This window comes from Bubalus bubalis, chromosome 8 (genome assembly GCF_019923935.1).
Source record: "Bubalus bubalis isolate 160015118507 breed Murrah chromosome 8, NDDB_SH_1, whole genome shotgun sequence".
NCBI lineage: Eukaryota > Metazoa > Chordata > Mammalia > Artiodactyla > Bovidae > Bubalus > Bubalus bubalis.
In genome coordinates this window covers 114,177,190-114,194,893 of record NC_059164.1, presented here as the reverse complement: position 1 = coordinate 114,194,893, position 17,704 = coordinate 114,177,190, and the positions used below count along the sequence as shown (strand labels likewise).

Below are 17,704 nucleotides of genomic sequence, written 5' to 3'. Positions count from 1 at the left end.
AAGCCATTTAAGAGCTATTTACCTTATCTTCTTCTCACTAGATGTTAATTCACTTTGTAATTGTTTATAACTTGTTAGCTTATAATTTGATTTCTGACATGTAGTATATGAGGGTGCTGATGTTTAGACAAGTTCCTTTTGGAAATTTATTCTTTGACATTTTCTACAATTTTACAGATGCATTTATTTGATTCAAAAAGATACATTACAGTCCATATAGAAAGTATATATTATCTTTCAATGCCAAATGTCTTTCATTAGCTGTGCTGTTACAACAGATGGGTTTGAAGTATTCAGTTAAATGCAGCTAGTACTTTATTTCTCTTCCTTTATTCCCTGATATCTTTGTATGTATTTATAAGTTAGTATGTTGGATACATTCCATATCTTCACATGGTAGTTTAGCTAATGTCATGTAATATTTTCCATTGCAAATATGATTAAGAGAACACATTAACGTTTCTAAAATGATACAATCGGAAAAGAATCAATTTAAATTATTTTGTTTCCTTATGCAGTTAAATCAAAGTCATTATATTTTATTTGCCAAAATTATTTTTAGAGCACAAGGCTTCTGTACAACTCACCATGTACTATAAAAATAATGGAGATTCTAGATTTTAACAGTTTAGCAGACTTATTTTGTGATGTTAATGAGTTAATAAAAGATTTTCAGTGGTTGACTGGATGTATACATCCACTTTCCTCCTTCAGCATTATCTTGGCCTTTGCAGCGTGACTCAAGGATACTCAGATTACCCAGATACCATATATGTCTTTAATTCTGGGTTCTGTTAATATAACTAACATGTTTAGATACCATTGGAGGGAATGACATAAAGATATATTTAGTTTGGAAAAAGCTGATTATTATACTTTATTTCTTCAGTTTTTTTTAAGTGCAGTGATACCTTTGAGTACAAAAGGACAGCTGAAATGTGTGGTTAGTCTCTGAACTTGAGGACATTAAGTATAAGTTAAATGTCACAAATGCAGCTAGTGTTTGAGTTCTTTGGGCTTCCCAGGTGACTGAGTGGTAAAGAATCCTCCTGCCAATGCTGGAGATGGGGTTCAATTCCTGGGCTAGAAGATCCCCTAGAGTAGGAAACGGCAACCCACTCTAGTTTTCTTGCCTGGAAAATTCTATTTAAAGAAGAGCCTAGTTGGCTCTCGTCCATGGGGTCTCAAAGAGCAGGACACAACTGAGCCACTGAGCGTGCACGCGTAAGTTACTTAGAAGCTGTAGCTATCTTGTTGCCTGCCGCCAAAATGTGTAGAAAACACACCAAGAAGCAGTTAGCTTTCTTACATTCATTTAGTGCAGTGGGTTGATGGTTACAAGCAAGAGTTTGATGGTATGTGATATCTCACGTAGATTTACGTGCAAGACATTGAAATTATTTATAACTTAAAACCTATTGTATTCTCTAATTGACTAGCAGAATATAGAATCAGTATATTAGCATGTGAAGATATCCATGGTAATGTTAGCAATTTTACCATATTACATGAGGCTCATTTTTACCATATATTGTTTCATTTGGCTTCAGTTATTTCAGCTCTGCTATTACCAAAAATGTAGTTCATTTAGTATACATAAATATGAACATCAGTTTGTTAGTGCCTTTCTATGTCAGGCAGTATTCATGGTGCTAAGAATACAAAGATAGTACAATCTGCTTGCTCTACTCAAGGATCTTGGACCAAGGTGAAAAAAGACCAATAAGCAATTACCATGCAATAGCATATAAATGCTGAAACGGAAGCATATGGCAAGTAAGCATCTCCTACATGCAGAGGGAGATTTTATACTGTGTGATGCAGGCCACCCAGCAGACTCCTGATGCCCAAAGTGGGCTTGGGAGGATGAGGATGTTCATTGATTATTCTTAAGGAAAGCTGAGTAAGTACATTGGTGCAGTGGATAATTATACTGACTTCTTAACACATTTCACATGCCCTAGAGTTCCTCTGCTGTTTGTTTGAGACATTTCTTTGATTTTACCACTTGCAAGAGAGTAGAGGCAGATTGCAATGGGGAAAGCAGAAAGTCAGAGGACTTTATTTTTCTTCACATCTCCAACTTTTTAAGGAAACATGAAACTGAGTTCTGCAATGAAGTATGCAGATTTGTATGTGTGCCTTTAACAATGTAGTTGCCACTCATTAGCTTATTCTCCGGAGAAGGCAATGGCACCCCACTCCAGTACTCTTGCCTGGAAAATCCCATGGATGGAGGAGCCTGGTAGGCTGCAGTCCATGGGGTCGCTAAGAGTCAGATACGACTGGACGACTTCACTTTCACGCATTGGAGGAGGAAATGGCAACCCACTCCAGTGTTCTTGCCTGGAGAATCCCAGGGACGGTGGGGCCTGGTGGGCTTCTGTCTATGGGGTCGCACAGAGTAGGACACGACTGAAGCGACTTAGCAGCAGCAGCAGCAGCTTATTCTCTGTGCACTGATTTACTTCATACTGATTGCTGTCTGTGCTCACGCTCAGTTGTGTCCGACTCTTGCGACCCTGTGGACTATCCTGCCAGGTTCCTCCGTCCATGGAATTCTTCAGGCAAGAATACTGGAGTGGGTTGCCATTTCTTTCTCAAGGGGATCTTCCCAAACCACGGATCGAGCCTATGACTCTTACGTCTTCTGCATTGGCAGGGATACTTCACTGCTCGTGCTACCTGAGAAACCCCATATTGATTTTTAGGCAGGGTGAAAACAGTAAGAGATTTTGTAACTAGTTTTTCTCTGTTTTATCTGCTTATTGATGGGGTTTAATCACCTGTTGAAAACAACCCTCAACTAGTAAACTGCCCTTTTAACCATATTATTAATTTTTTAAAGAATGGTAGTTGTATGTTTTTGACAGTCAGTATAAAAAAAGTGAAATGCTAACTTTCTGAACTTGATGTAAGGATTAACATATTAAACCAAGCACTGAATGGAGACCTTAGATTTTACCGTTTTCACTGATTCTTTATTTAGTATTTTGCAGGCTTCAACGTGTTTCACTAGTAATGTACAGGGACTTCTTAGAACCTTCCTTGCCCCACATTTGAACGTTGCTTTTCCAGGTGTTATAAGGAGGTTTCTTTATGCTTTGCTCCCTCCAGCGATGTGCATTTTGTAAGCACCTTGGAGCCACTATCAAATGCTGTGAAGAGAAGTGCGCCCAGATGTACCATTACCCTTGTGCTGCTGGAGCCGGCGCCTTTCAGGATCTCAGTCACTGCTTCCTTCTTTGTCCAGAACACATTGACCAAGCTCCTGAGAGATGTAAGTTTACTACAGATACATCTAAAAACACTTACCGATGTAGTTACTTAAAATAACAGATGTTGTAAGTTCCCTAAGTGTTACTCTGCTTCTGGTAAAAGGTAGTATCATATAATACTGAAAGAGGTCTTCAGAAGAGATCCTTGGGGGGTGGGGGGAGTGAGGAGCCAGGGGAGAAATCTGTTATCAACAGTATGGTTGATGGTATATCCAAAAAGTTATTTGCTTGAAAATTCAAAGATAGTTTGCATGTTTTGTTTTTTTTTATTCTTATTTTAAGAATCTAACTATGCAAATAGATTTGCTGAGTATATGGTATTTTAATATGTACTATAAAGTATTAATAGGTCATTTAAAAAATTAAAATGTCTTTAATTCAATGTCTTTTACACTAAAAAAGAAAAACAAAAACTCCCTAGTTGGAAATTTGGAAGATGGTTCACTCAGGTGTTATTTCAGGATGTATGTTGATAGGATCACCAAAACACTTTGGAGAATCTTGGAAAATGTATGGTCCTGATATTCTGTTAGTGCTTCTTCTTGATTCATCTGTCTTGGTTATGGTTATCTATTATCCTCAGTTGTCTTTTTTTCCCTTTCTTTTCCAAACAGTATTTTATAATTAGGTGAAAAGGTTTAAGTGTTTTAAATTTATGTTATACAGAAAATTACAGCTCTTTTCCTATCCATTTCATTAAATAGAGATCTTACTTGTTTCTTAGTATATGGATTTCCAATGAGTATGCATGTTTTGGGTTCTTTTTTCCCCCTAGTAAATTGAATTTCCAGTCTGCTTGTGAAATCTCTGTAATTCAGTCTTTTTTTTTTTTTTTTTTTTTTAATGTCATCTCTTAGTTATCTGTTAGGTTTTACCTGTTTCTTAGAATGTCGATAAAGGCTTTTTCCCTATCATTTCCAGCTTTGTGAAACATAAATACAGCTACCTCAGGCTTAAACTAATCTCAGACACAGTCTTCATAATCATTATTTTTTCTTTGTTCAGTACCCTAATTTTATATTTAGTTATTTTGTGTCTACATGTATAATCATATTGCCCTTAATCCCGTAAAGACATAAATTATAGGGAAGGCAGACTGAAATGTCAGATTGTATTTAAGCTAATAAGGAATTTAAAGTTTTAAACATGTTTTGGATTATACACTGTTTCATCTGGGAGAAAAAGAACATTCATGCACAGCTACTATTACGGGTGTTGTTTATTTTAAGACCTCAGGAAGTGAATTACTTCATTGTGTGCACAGACTGTGATGCCAGTCATCAGAATTGATTATATTCTGGGTGTTAAAGTGTTACCAACACACTTTTCCAATTGAATAAAACAATTATGGGTGTGTTTGAGAATTTTTATTTAGCCTTTTGTACATCGTCATGATTTAGACTTCACTAAACAACATGCAAACTTTTCTATGACTATGGTTCCAACACAAGAAATTCTGTTACTTATTGACAGTACTACTTTCTCTTGCAGACTGTTCACATAACATACATGATTTATATACATTTGTATGTTAGGGGTCATAAAATGTTTTGTAAAATAATGAAATGTAAGAACTGAGGTGAGATGATTTACTGTCAGTTACCATGCAAAGTTCCTGCTGCCAACATAAAGCTAAAAAGATACACTGAAATTGTTGGTGCCTTGCCCTGTCCCAGAGTAGACTTACAGAGACTCAAGGTAAGAAGAGAATTTGGCCAATGGTAAGAAGAGGGAGAGGACCGATGGGAAGGTCACGGTGAGGTCGACTGCCAGAGGAAGTGCCCTCCCTACGCCTGAGCCTGCCCGCGGGCTGCAGAACGCCCCAGCAGTCAGCGTGAAGAAGGGCGCGCGAGTGGTTGCCTGATTTGTAGTAATAAGAATTCACTGAGACCGTGTGTACATGCTACAGGGCAGTGGAAATTTGTCTCACAGTAGCTTAAGTAGATCCCACAGGGCAGTTTCTTGTAACAGCCCTCAATATAAGTCAGTGGTGTAAAACCAAAGCCCAGCTGAGCAAATTCTATTCCTTGGGGATCTTAAACAATGCAGCCTAAAGACACAGCTTTTTGACTCTCTGTTTTAATGCACGGATGTAAAGAATTGCCAATAGACTTTTGCAGGAATATACAGATGAGGTAATAGTCTTATAAAATCTTTCATTTGTATTTTTAGTCGTCCTAGTTGTCTGTCACAGCATGAAGCACTTTTTATGTTTTAGAGATGGGGATATCTTAAATGACAGTGTTGTTATTAATGCTCAAATGACAGTCAGTGAAAATCATATAGCCTTGTACCATATACATGTGTACATATACGAATTACTGTACTAAAAGGTAGTTCTTTCAGCTCTTATCTAAGGCTCCAGTTATGGGTTTGCACCAAGTGTGATACTTGGTCTTGCTGGCTAAGCTCAGAGCCATGTGCAGTGGTAGTGAACTGAGTTAGTAGTATGATATCTTTTTTATCAAAGTTGAGAAATCTAAAAAAAAACATGGACCTCAAAAAAAAAAAATCGCAGCAAAGAGAGCGTCTGTGAGCAGGACTGAGCCTTTCATCAGAAAATAATTTTGGGTGCTGCGTCCTGGAGACATGCTGGTCAGGACTGTCACCTTACTTTCATGCTGACGCCAGCGTCCACTAGTCTAGCCTGGACATTCTACACTAAATATCCATTTAGGAGACACACCACATGTTCTTCCCAGGTAGTATTCTGGCCCTCAGGGAAGCCTAAATGGCAGAAAGCCAGCCGTGCAAGATCAGAGGAGAGAATTTTCCAGGTAGAGTGAACAGCTACTCTGCAGGCCACGTGGCATGAGCTTGGCTGATCGTGGGGGAGGCAGGAGTCACTGTGCTGGAGCTCGGTGTCTGCCAGGTGCATGGTGCAGAGCACGTGCAGCTGGACGCAGGCCTTGTGAACAAGGGAAGGCGTTTGGATGTATCCTGTCTGCCGTTAGAAGTCTTTTGCAGGGTCTGAACCTGCGAACGATGCATCTCAAGCCACTTGGCCTCCCCCAGCGTGTTTACTCAGCTGTAGCTTCTTCTACTTCATTTTAACTCCCTAGCTAATATGTTATTAGCTGTGTCTCTCTTGACACCAAGTCCTGCAGCTTTTCTGTTCCCTTAAATCTGTCAGCCCAGTGACCTTTCTTTCTTCCCTACCTGCCTGCTGTGTGGGCCACCCTCTTTGGACAACATCCATGGTTTGCTTTTTCTTTCTGGAGGTTCCATACTGATAGGCAAATCACCCAGCAGTGTCCTACCAGTGATGAAAACCTAGATCATAGAAGTTGTAACGTCGATGGAAGTAAGAAAGCTGTGCTGGTTTAGTCGTTTTTAAATCGACTGTCTGATGATACTTTCACTTCTGTTGTTCTTTCTTCCTGTGTGCTATCTAGGCTCTCTTAAGCAGTGGTCTCCCCTTCCAATCTGACCATGTTTAGAGACCCATGATAAGCCCCTATGTAATTTAGGCTCCATTTTTTTGTCTTTCCTCCATTTCTTCTCAGTGACGTGTCTAAAGCTTGTCCTGTTGCTCCCCCTCCTCTCTTGCTCCCCCTACGTCATTTAGCTCCTTCATGCCGTGCCTGTGCTGGCACTTCTCCCCCTACTTCTGACCATTCTACTTTTGTGCGCACTTGGATATTCTTTGCCTTCTTTGCCCTTCCAGTGGGCATCAACATCTTTGAAGAGAGATTGACCTGGATTTTACTCCTGCCCTTCCTTAAATTGTCTTTAGCTTTAGTCTACTCCGTCTATTTTGCTTTCCCAACTGCTTAAAGAAAATGTTCACTTAGTCATTTGATTATTGCTTCAAACTTAATGCTTCTGTGACTTTCAGACATACATGTATGTGTAAGTACATATACTTATGTCTGACATGACACGCTACCCAGTAATATCTTCTTATGCATGACCTTCAAAAGGCCGTTTTAATATTTCTACAGATTTCTGTATGTTCTCACAGGTTGAACAAGTGGTTGGAACCAACTTTTTTCTATTATTATTTTTATATAATGCTTAATAGATCTTTTATGCTGATTCTTTTATGCTGAATATAATCATGTGGAAATTTTTTTTTGGGCCCCATTTATTATATGAGGCATACTAATCAAGCAACATGACTATTGTCATCAAGGAATTGGTAGGAAATGTCATAGGATAAAAAGTAATCCTGCCACAGTGATGCACACAATTATCTTGTTACAGAATGAGCTTTGCTACATAAAACAGGGCTGTGCAATAGAAATATAATGTGAGCAATATATGTAATTTTAATTTTTCCAATAGTTAAATTTTTTATCTGAAATTAATCTTAACAATACATATTTAATCCAGTGTATCCAAAATGTTAATATGTCAACTTGTAATCAATAAAATTTTGAGCTATTCACAGTAATATTTTTTCCTGTTAAATCTTTGGAATTCAGAGTGTGTTTTATGTAAAGCACATGTCAATTTGGACTAGTCACGTTTCCATCGCCCAGTTAGCTACATGTGACTGGTAGCTCCCAGGCAGGTTGAAGTTGCAGAGTAGCAAACTCTAGAAGTTTCACAGGATGAACTGAGTATCTGATAGAGTCAAGTATTTGCCACAATTTCTGTACGTTCTGAGGGTAAGAAAAATCAAAGGTTAGTTTTTAAATGTACTTGAATGAGTTAAATATGGCACTCTCTTTTAGTATTGAGAAATAATTTATTTTGTTGCCATTTCTATAAAAATGAATTAATACGTGTAATTTCATTTTTAAAAGTAATGCTTTCTTTTAAATATAATTAACTGGATTATATAATAATTTATTCTAAGCATACAGGGAAAGAAATAGTCAACAACCAAATGGGCGTTTAGGTGTGGTAACATTAGATCGTCAGGGTTTATGTCTGAGCAAGAGTTTGAAAGGCCTCCTTGGAACGGGCTTGCAGTGCAGCAAGGGAACACGGTTACAGGCAGAAGAAACAGGATGCGCACAACCTCACAAGGGTTGAGCAGTCTGTTGTGTTCTGTGCACAGCAGACTGCTTGATCTAACCAGGAAATAGTGAGTGTTCTGAAATTTAGCTGGAAAAGGAGAGAAGGCCCCCATTCCTTTTTTTTTTTTTTTGGCCTCAAAACCTCAAGAAACTTGTGGTTTTTTCAAGGTGAGACAGGAGGCATTGATAAAGTTTAAATTTAGGCAGGGTATAACAGTCGCAGAAAATTGCTCTGGATGTGTGGCTGATTAGGGAGAAGGTCAGAACCCTAGGCAAACATTCCATTCAGCAGGTAACTGCAGTTATTAATACCAAGACAGAGTGTGATGGACTGAGCTGTACAGATAGATGGAAGAGGGGTATGTAGAAAGTTACTCAATAAGAACTGGTGTCCATTTGAGTATGTTGGGTCAGGGACAAGTTTAGGGTCAGTAGTGACACTAATGCTTCTTTACCAGCAGGTCGAGAAAGAAGGGAGAGGTTTCGGTTTTAAAAATAAGTTTTATGCTAGAGGTGTAGAGATTGGGTGTTTTTAGAACACGTGGCTATTGAAGTCCGGAAAGATTTGAAAATAACATTTGAGGGTTAGATAGAAAGAAGTTTAGGGCTAGTGATAAGAGTTCTGAGAATTATGGTGTTTTTATGGTGTAGAAGTTGATGTGATTACAAAGAAAAAAACTATGGGGGATTCGGAAAGGAGGAAGAGAATGGACTCCTGAGAGCCTCCAGCATTTGGAGGCCTTGTGGAGCTACAGAAGGAGCACAGGGCTTGAGATGGAGGCATGGGAAGCCTCAGGAGTTACCAGGAGAAAGCGGCTATCCTAGAACTCAAGGTAGGACACTTCAGTGTGAGTGCAATGCTGGCTGTCAGTGCTGCGACATGGCAACAAAGGTAAGGCCCGAGAAGTTACGGGAGCTTCCGACGAGTGGCGGGTCGGCAGCCACCAGGCCCAGCTTACCTCTCGAGGCAGCCCAGGGCCTGTCTGTGCGCTGCCCGCACACCGCAGAGTTTGGTCTTTGTAAGCATTCTAGAAGGACTCTGTGAATAAGAGTCTGTATGCCAAAGACTTCCACAGCCCACAAGACCAGCTGCCAACTAACACCAGGTATAAGGAAAAGGAACAGATCATTAACCGTTTCTAGACTGGGGGACAGGAAGGCACGTAGGAAGGACTTGAAGCCAGAGAGGACTGACCAGGTCTTCAGAAAGCAAAAGAGAAGAAAATCCTATGTATGATTTAAAACAGTCCTCAATCAGTTGATCAGACCGTTTAGTTGAGAGCATACTTAAATGCAGTTACAGGCATGTGCATATATATCACCAAATTGGTATGATTTTAGAATACATTCTTTTCCTTATTATATTGTAATATGCATGAGTTTAATTTTGTGCTGGGCAAGGCAGTTTATTCTTTTTTTTAGATGGTACAAGAAGTATTAAAAAGTGCCATTCCTTTTAATCCACATTTAGTGATAGATGATGTTGATAATTATATAGATTTTTAATGTTTTGTTTTACAACTGGTAGTTAAAATACATCAATATAGAATTAGTATATGAAGTATTGTATTTGTGTATGAATGTGTAGCTTCCATCTTTAATGTTCTCCCTCATATATTTTCCAGTATTAAAAAACCCTTATTTGATTTGAATAAAAATTACTCTGTTTATGCTTAAGAAGCATCTTAATCTACTTGATATTAGCATTTCTTAATTTTGTCTCTTTAGTTAATTTCAAAACCTTATGTATAATATCCAGATAAAAATGTTTGTTTTTGCACTGCAACGCGTCTCTCAGTTCATATTTTCCTTTTTGATTCTTTTCAGCAAGTATATATTGAACATTAACTAGGTGCCCAGGATTATCATTGGTATTAGGGATATAAAACAAAATAAGAACTGCATATGGTCTCAGGTAGATGTAGGCACAAATAATTGCAAAACTATATGATTAAATTTAATGTGACTAAAATTAGATTAAAGATAGTACAGTGTTTTTAGTGAGACCTTATTCTGATTGGATATCAGTTCAATGTGGATAATTTCACGTGTCTGAAAGATTTACCATGAAAATTCCCTTCGAGTGATTTTTTTAAACTGTAAAGTCAGAGAACTATTAAATTCTTATACAACAATTTCGTTGTTTTACTGTTAATTATAGCAAAGGAAGATGCAAACTGTGCAGTGTGCGACAGCCCGGGAGACCTCTTAGATCAGTTCTTTTGTACTACTTGTGGTCAGCACTATCATGGAATGTGCCTGGATATAGCGGTTACTCCATTAAAACGGGCAGGTTGGCAATGTCCTGAGTGCAAAGTGTGCCAGAACTGCAAGTAAGTTTTAATTTCAACTCAAAGGTGTGTATTGAGTTTAAGACAGACCCTATTATTAGGTCCTAAAGGTTTGTGTAAATATGGTAAAGGTTGTTCATGCTGCAGCTGTATTCGTTCACACTGACTTCATCATGTCTTTAAAACTTGCTAGGTATTTATTAACTTATATTACTTTGAAACAAGTCTAAACAAAAAATAATTTTAACAGTTTAAATTCCTGGTTGCCTAAAAAGCCAGTTTAAATTTGCCAACAATTTTAAATGAATGATTTTAACAATTAAAAGTAAGCATTAGAAAAATAAAGCAGCTTCCCCGCCCCCCCTTCTTCCTGAGGGACACTGGGGGTGAAATTTAATAGGAAAATAAACCACTCACTATGGAAAGTAGTTATTAGAATGAGCCAAAGAATCGGTGATAAGTTTCAGTTTCTATTCCAGGAGGAACAACTGATACTAAATCTACTGTTTTAAAAGAAATTTCCATCTATCTGAAAGGCAGTTACCTTCACTGTAATCCTGAAACAAAATGTTGTATGGATGTAAATGTTTGCAGTGGGGTTATCTTTTCTTGTTTGTTTTATTCCATCCTTTGATCATTGCTCCAGTCTTTTCTGTGATTTTTTTTTCATGCTACTAATTAATTAGCATGATAATTTGGGGATGTTACCTCCATCTACAGCAGTCTTCAAATTGTTTACAAGCTGATAATTTTTATAATAAGAAATGATGCTCTCCATTGCCACGTTCAGTCTGTTTTATTTGTAATTTAATTTGACAACAATAAGCATCAATATCTTAGAATTATGTGGAATAAATAAGACCACGTGAAAATATCAGTAAACACTTAGTTGATACCTTGTACCTATGCCTAGCTTCTTGAGAAGGAATAAGAGGTGAAGAAAAGAGTGCTATTCTTCTAGGATCTTTCCACATAGCTGAAGAGATACAATGTGCAATTTTACATGTAGAATTTGTTAAATTAAATAAGAAATTACTGAAGGCCAACTAACCGATCTTCCTTTTTACTTCTGTTTATCCCCAGGTTTTATTCAGCGGTTCCTCTCTCAGCTCTTCTTGCATTCCCTAGTTTTTCTTTTCCCCTCCTCTTGAATTAAATTCTTAGTTTCTGATAGGGATGAACAATCAAGAATCAAGGCAGAGACTATGGACAGGACAAGGGCCCAATCTTCAGGGTAAAAAAGTGTTCAGGGGAAGATTTTAGGTTTTTAATTACAATTCCTAATAATTATGACAATATTATTATTCTTGTATCTGTTTATTTAGCATTTATTATTTAATGGATGTTCTTAGCTCTTCAGCCAGAATTATATTTAATTCTCATGGTAATCTTTGATTTTCATTCACATTTTGTACTTGAAGCCAAGAGGACTCAAGTCTGAGTTAGTCAGGAGTCTCACAGCTAGAAAAATAGAAGTCTGAATGCAAATGTAGGTCGGATCCAAATTTGATCCTCTCTGTATTATATCACACTGTTCTTCCAGTTCACCGTGCCAGGATTTGTTCCTTTCCATGCAGCATCACCTATTGGTTACCGCTCCTTGCCCAAAAGAAGATGGGTATGGGATGTTTAAAAAATAAAGATCAAAATCACTCATCTTGCCTTAACCCCTCCTTCTCTGCAGGAATCCTAAAATGACCAAAGCAGGTTCACCATAGGTGAGCGTTCAGTAAGGATAATCTTTTAGAGACCTTTGGAAGACGTCTGTCTCATCCTCTGAAGGGTTTGCACTGTCATTATCTGGGCATAGGCAGAACTGACACTGAGGGCATTTATGAACTGGGCAGTTCCCAGGACAGATTCTTCTCATGATTACTTATGTCACAAACATAAGTCTAAAGATAAGGCATCATTAATGCTATCTTATTTTTTAGACAATCGGGAGAAGATAGCAAGATGCTAGTGTGTGATACGTGTGACAAAGGGTATCATACTTTTTGTCTTCAACCAGTTATGAAATCAGTACCAACCAATGGCTGGAAATGCAAAGTAAGTTGTTTATTTTTTTAAGAAAAATATCATCTGTATGTTTTTTTTTAATATATAGAGCAGACAAATCAGATACCTATTCAAATCTGTATATTTCATTCAACTTACAAAAAATTTAATTGATGTATAATTGATAAACAGTAAATGGCACACATATAAAGTCTGTAATTTAATTAGACACATGTACACTCATGAAACCATCATCTTTAAGATAATGAACAAATTTACAACCCCTAAAAGTTCCCAGGTGCCCTTGGGAGTTCCTCTGTTCTCACTGTTCACTGCACTGCTCCCTCTGATTTTCCAGACAGTATGGTTTCTCTCACCATAGATTAGTTTGCATTTTCTAGAATTTTATGTAAGTGGTGTCAAATAATATATACCCTTTTCTTTTTTTGGCTGGTGGGCATTTTTTTTAAACCCAACATAATTATTTTGAAGTTCACCCCCAATGTTGCACATACCAGCAGTGATTCCTCTTTATTGCTGAATAGTAGAAGCGACTTAGCAGCAGCAGCAGCAGTACCAGAATTTGTTCATTGAGTCACCTAGTAGTGAACATTTGGGTTCTTTACAGTTTTAGGCTGTTTTCAAAAGTGCTGCTTATGAACCTATCATCTAACATAAATATCTATATGGTACTTCATGGCAAAGGAATTGTTCCTGAATGATTCACCTTTAATCTTCGAAACTCTTTGAAGTAGGTAGTATCCCTGTATGCAGATACTAAAATAGGTATATTTTTTAAATCTATTAATTTAAAATCCAGAAATAAATCAGAGTATATTTGATTAGATTGACTTTTAGATGATTTTATTGTGATTTCACATGTATATATATTTGTGTGTATATATGTATAAATTTGTATTAAATATTTGGAATCATTGTATATGCATATGTATATTGTTCCTCCCCCATAGTAGTTTTAATAAGTGCTTATTCATTTAGATCTCTGTTGTTTTTAGATGTAAAGTTTCTTTCAGGTTTTGAGAGTTAGGATCTGCAGACATTTTCCCACTTCTTTTTCAGTACTTATGATACCAGTCTTTCTGCTTGGTAGGATGCTTTTAATAAGGTGTATTTTCAGCTATTTAAAGTATTTTCTAGGTAGTCTTTCAGTCAGTGATTCTCCCCAGCTCCATCTCTTCCGTTGCCTTTGCATATTTATGACCTTGAGGTGTTGCATTCTGAGTTTCTGTAAGCTTCCTGAGGAACTTATGGAGGCTCTTTTGTCTGAATCTCTAAATGCTATAGGCTAGCTGAGAGCTCTACCCACTGGGCAGTTAGTATAGTACTAGATAACAACACCAGTACTCTTGCCTGGAAAATCCCATGGACGGAGGAGCCTGGTGGGCTGCAGTCCATGGGGTCGCTAAGAGTCGGACACGACTGAGCGACTTCACTTTCATGCATTGGAGAAGGAAATGGCAACGCACTCCAGTGTTCTTGCCTGGAGAATCCCAGGCACGGGGGAGCCTGGTGGGCTGCCGTCTATGGGGTCGCACAGAGTCGGACACGACCGAAGCGACTTAGCAGCAGCAGCAGCAGATAACAACAAATTGAGATTTATTTGTTCATGGAAGCCAAAATATTCACATTCTTAAAGTGAAAGTAGAAGATGAGAATAACTCAGGTTTACCTTTAATTCCCAACTAGCTGAATAAAACTGTATTTTCTGTTAGGAAGATGTTTACAAACATTATTTACTTTGACTTTTTGAATGTTCTCTAGGATGAGTCAGTCATAAAAATAGTTAATTTGCTTCCTTTGAAATCTATAGGGTAAACTAATTTAGAACTGGTGAGGGACTAGCAATTAAGTGAATTGCCTGAGTTACTAATTTGCAGAGGTAGAAGAGAGACTAAAATTCATGTTTCTTGTATTACATTTTAATGCTTTATCCAATATATTATGCTCCCTGTGCTATCATACTAACTTGAGGAACAGAGTAGTTCTTTTTTTTCCCCAGGGCAAGAAGGGGGCGGCTTGTGGGCTGGGCTTGTGGGATCTTAGTTCTCCCGCCAGGGATTGAACCCATGCCACCTACATTGGGAGCACAGGCTTAGACACTGGACCACCAGGGGAGTTCCAAGGAATATTAATCTGATTTTCATCTATGTTAGGATTTGGATCCTAGAGAACTAAAGACTCTCTAGATCCATTGGGCATCTCTACATACCCCCTCAGGCTGAAATTTTTTTTAAAATTATTATTGTAGTCTTAATTTCACAGAGTAGACATGAAGCTAGGCATAAAGTTCTTTGATCTATGGTAATTACACTGGCTTAACCCAGAAAATAAATATTAATCTAAAATAATTTTGCTTTTTAAACTACATTTCCAAGATGTGGTTTAATAGAATGGCATTCTTTGTCTTTCATAATGTTTATACAAAGAATGCCTTTTGTATAATAAGTATTTGTATAAAAGTAGTTTGATAAAGCCAGGACTGGGTTTACTGGGTTCAGAGTAATTGGACCTCAAAAGTGCCAACCAGCAATTCCTTGCACGGCAGATGTAATGAATAAAGTGATACTCAAAAACTTAAGAAACCTTTTGGTCCAGAAGTGAACTGTAATGGCACAGTTGAAATCTGTAGTAAACGGGGTATTAATTCAATTGTTTCTAAAACGCAGGCGTTTCTCTTTATAAATTACCCTGTGCTGTTTGCGGTTCCTGTTGTCAGGTGATGTGTGTGAAGAATCCCCTGGCTCCGCGGGTGCTGCTCACTGCTGCCCCAGCAGATTCCCTGTGCGGTCCACAGCCTCATTCTTAACTGCAAAATCTTGCATCTTTCACACGTCTTAGAGAGCACTTGGGATTAACATTAACAACAAATATACAAATGCTAAGTGCAGTTGAAAGTGCAAGTGTTAGTCGCTCAGTCGTGTCCGAGCCTTTGTGACCTCCATGCACTGTACAGTCCGCCAGGCTCCTCTGTCCATGGGGTTCCCCAGGCAAGAATACTGGAGTGGGTAGCTATTCCCTTCTCCAGGAGATCTTCCCGACCCAGGTATCGAACCCGGGTCTCTCGCACTGTAGGCGAATTCTTTACGTCTGAGCCACCAGGGAAGCAGTTACCATTTATATTAACTTTTTTAGAGAATTGATTGATTATCTTGCGGGACCTTCGTTCCCGACCAGGGATTGAACCCCAACCACTTGACCGTCAGGGAATTCCCTGTATTTTTTAGAGTTAGCATTTTCATGAAAAATGTCAGGTTCTCAGGAAACATGTAGAATACACCTGCGGTCTCCCTGCCCCCTCGCACTCTAGTCCCAAGGCCACAGAAACGCGCTTCTATCACCTCTGCCCTTGATTTTGCGCTCGGGTTCCTGCTGGTGTCCGCATCCTTCGGGCTGGAGGGGCGTGGCCTTCAGAAGCGGGGGCGGGGTGGGCGGGGCCTTGAGGGGGCGGGGCGGAGACAGAGGCGGTCGTTGGAAGTCGAGGCCTCGCGGTTTTCCTGTAGGAGGCGTCCCCGCGCGGGGCTTGCAGGCCTCGAGGTGGCTCCAGCCTGGGGCTGCTTCCCGAAGCTGCCTGCGGGGACGCGGTGCTGGCCGGTGGTGCGGTAGGTGTTGGTGGTCCCTCCTCGGAGAGTCTTGGAAAGGGCGGCGATCCTGCCGGTAGGTTCCTGGGGATGGGGCCTGGGTGGGGCGGTGGGAGGAGGTGCCGGGGGCCGCTCCCCGCGCCCCGCTCCACCCCGTTGGAGGGCCGGCACCTGGACCTGCCGGCGCGCACCTGGTCCTAGGGCGTGGGGCGTAGCAGGGCGGGGCCTAGTCCGCGGGTAACCGCTCTCAGGTGTGGTCACTTGGGAGGGCGACCCCGGGGCGGAGGCGGCTCGGGCTCCTGCAGCCTCTGAGCAGTTGCTTCCTGGCTGCGGGTTGGGGCGCTTCCGCGGGTTGTCCCATGGTTTGGTTCGGTTCCGGGTTGAAAAAAGAAATCTGCGTCGGATGAGTTTGTATGTTTACCCTTAATCTCCGCCACCGCTCTTCTTTTTACTTTTCTGAAATATGAAGTTGAATTCGTGATCGCTTCCTTCGCTTTCCTAAGGAAGAGATATTTTAGACTATAAATTTACCTTTGATTATAGCTTTGGCTGCACTCAAATTTTTTGTACTGGTAACTTTAGGCACATTGATTTTTTTAGGTTGTACTTAAACATATTAGATTCTGCTTTAATTGTGTTAAGTCAGTTTCGCTAGTGTAGCTTTATGACGTGTATTTGGATGCCTTCCAATGGTGACGTTTTAAACTTGTAGTATGTGTTTATTAATTAAATGAAGCTCTTTTCCCGTTTTTGTCCGTTTGATTCAACAGCATATTCAGATGTACTTACGATTGACCACTACCAATTTCTCCTTGCATTTTGCTCTTTTTTTTTTTTTTCCTTTAAAAAACTACTTTGTGCTGGTTATTAAGCAGGTATGTCAGGCTGATGATGATCTGCTTTTTATCAGTGTAAAACTATACTCCGTATTCTGTGTATGCCCCCTTTTTGGGAGGAGGGAACCAGATATTTTGCTTTGCTTGACAATATGGCCGTGCGGGGTTTTAGTTTACAAGCTGAATATGATCTTTTCACATCGTTATATTGGATCCTTCTGTGTCATTTTAACTGTACCTTTTGAAGAGTTTAATAGTCAAGCACTTAGATTAATGGATGTAATTGAAATGCTTGGCTGTTTTAAGACAAGTCTGTTCGTTTAGCTTTCTGTTTTTCAGTTCTTTTTATTCCATGCAATGATTGCAATTCAGAATCGTATTTTATGAAAAAAGTTATAAATGAAACTGTAAAATTTTCTGCTCATGTTTCCCATTGAAAAGGAAGAAATCAGAAGTTTTCTCTCTGCCTTCTGTCTTAAGTTAACCCAGACTGTAGACCACGTCACTTTTTCTTGGCAGGGTGAAAAAATCTCTCTGTAGTTTACAATGTCATCTCACTACTAGTCTTTTGGAGACATGGTTATGCACCTCTATTTTTAAAAAATCTTAAATTTTCTGGACTCTTACAAACCTGAAAGAGACTATTGCCTTCCACCTATGACACAAATTTCGTCTGGCAGAGTTTTGCATTACAACTTTTTTCTTTTTACTCTGGGAACTTTTTTTCTTTCCGTG

At 39.1% G+C, this 17,704-nt stretch overlaps 1 protein-coding gene across 19 annotated transcripts in view; it reads left to right on the top strand.

The window, feature by feature from the left end:
• The window catches only part of KMT2C (lysine methyltransferase 2C), a 262,120-nt gene that overhangs the window by 137,765 nt on the left and 106,651 nt on the right, over positions 1-17,704 (top strand). For 17 of the 19 annotated variants that reach the window (XM_025291876.3, XM_025291897.3, XM_025291882.3 and 14 more), the window contains 3 exons: positions 3,118-3,280; positions 10,407-10,578; positions 12,471-12,585. In XM_025291876.3, the coding sequence (XP_025147661.3) occupies positions 3,118-3,280; positions 10,407-10,578; positions 12,471-12,585 (450 nt within the window). Of the gene's footprint in view, positions 1-3,117; positions 3,281-10,406; positions 10,579-12,470; positions 12,586-16,031; positions 16,210-16,339; positions 16,545-17,704 lie in introns of those variants that run through there. The other 2 variants (XM_044947107.2, XM_044947106.2) reach the window with 2 other exon arrangements.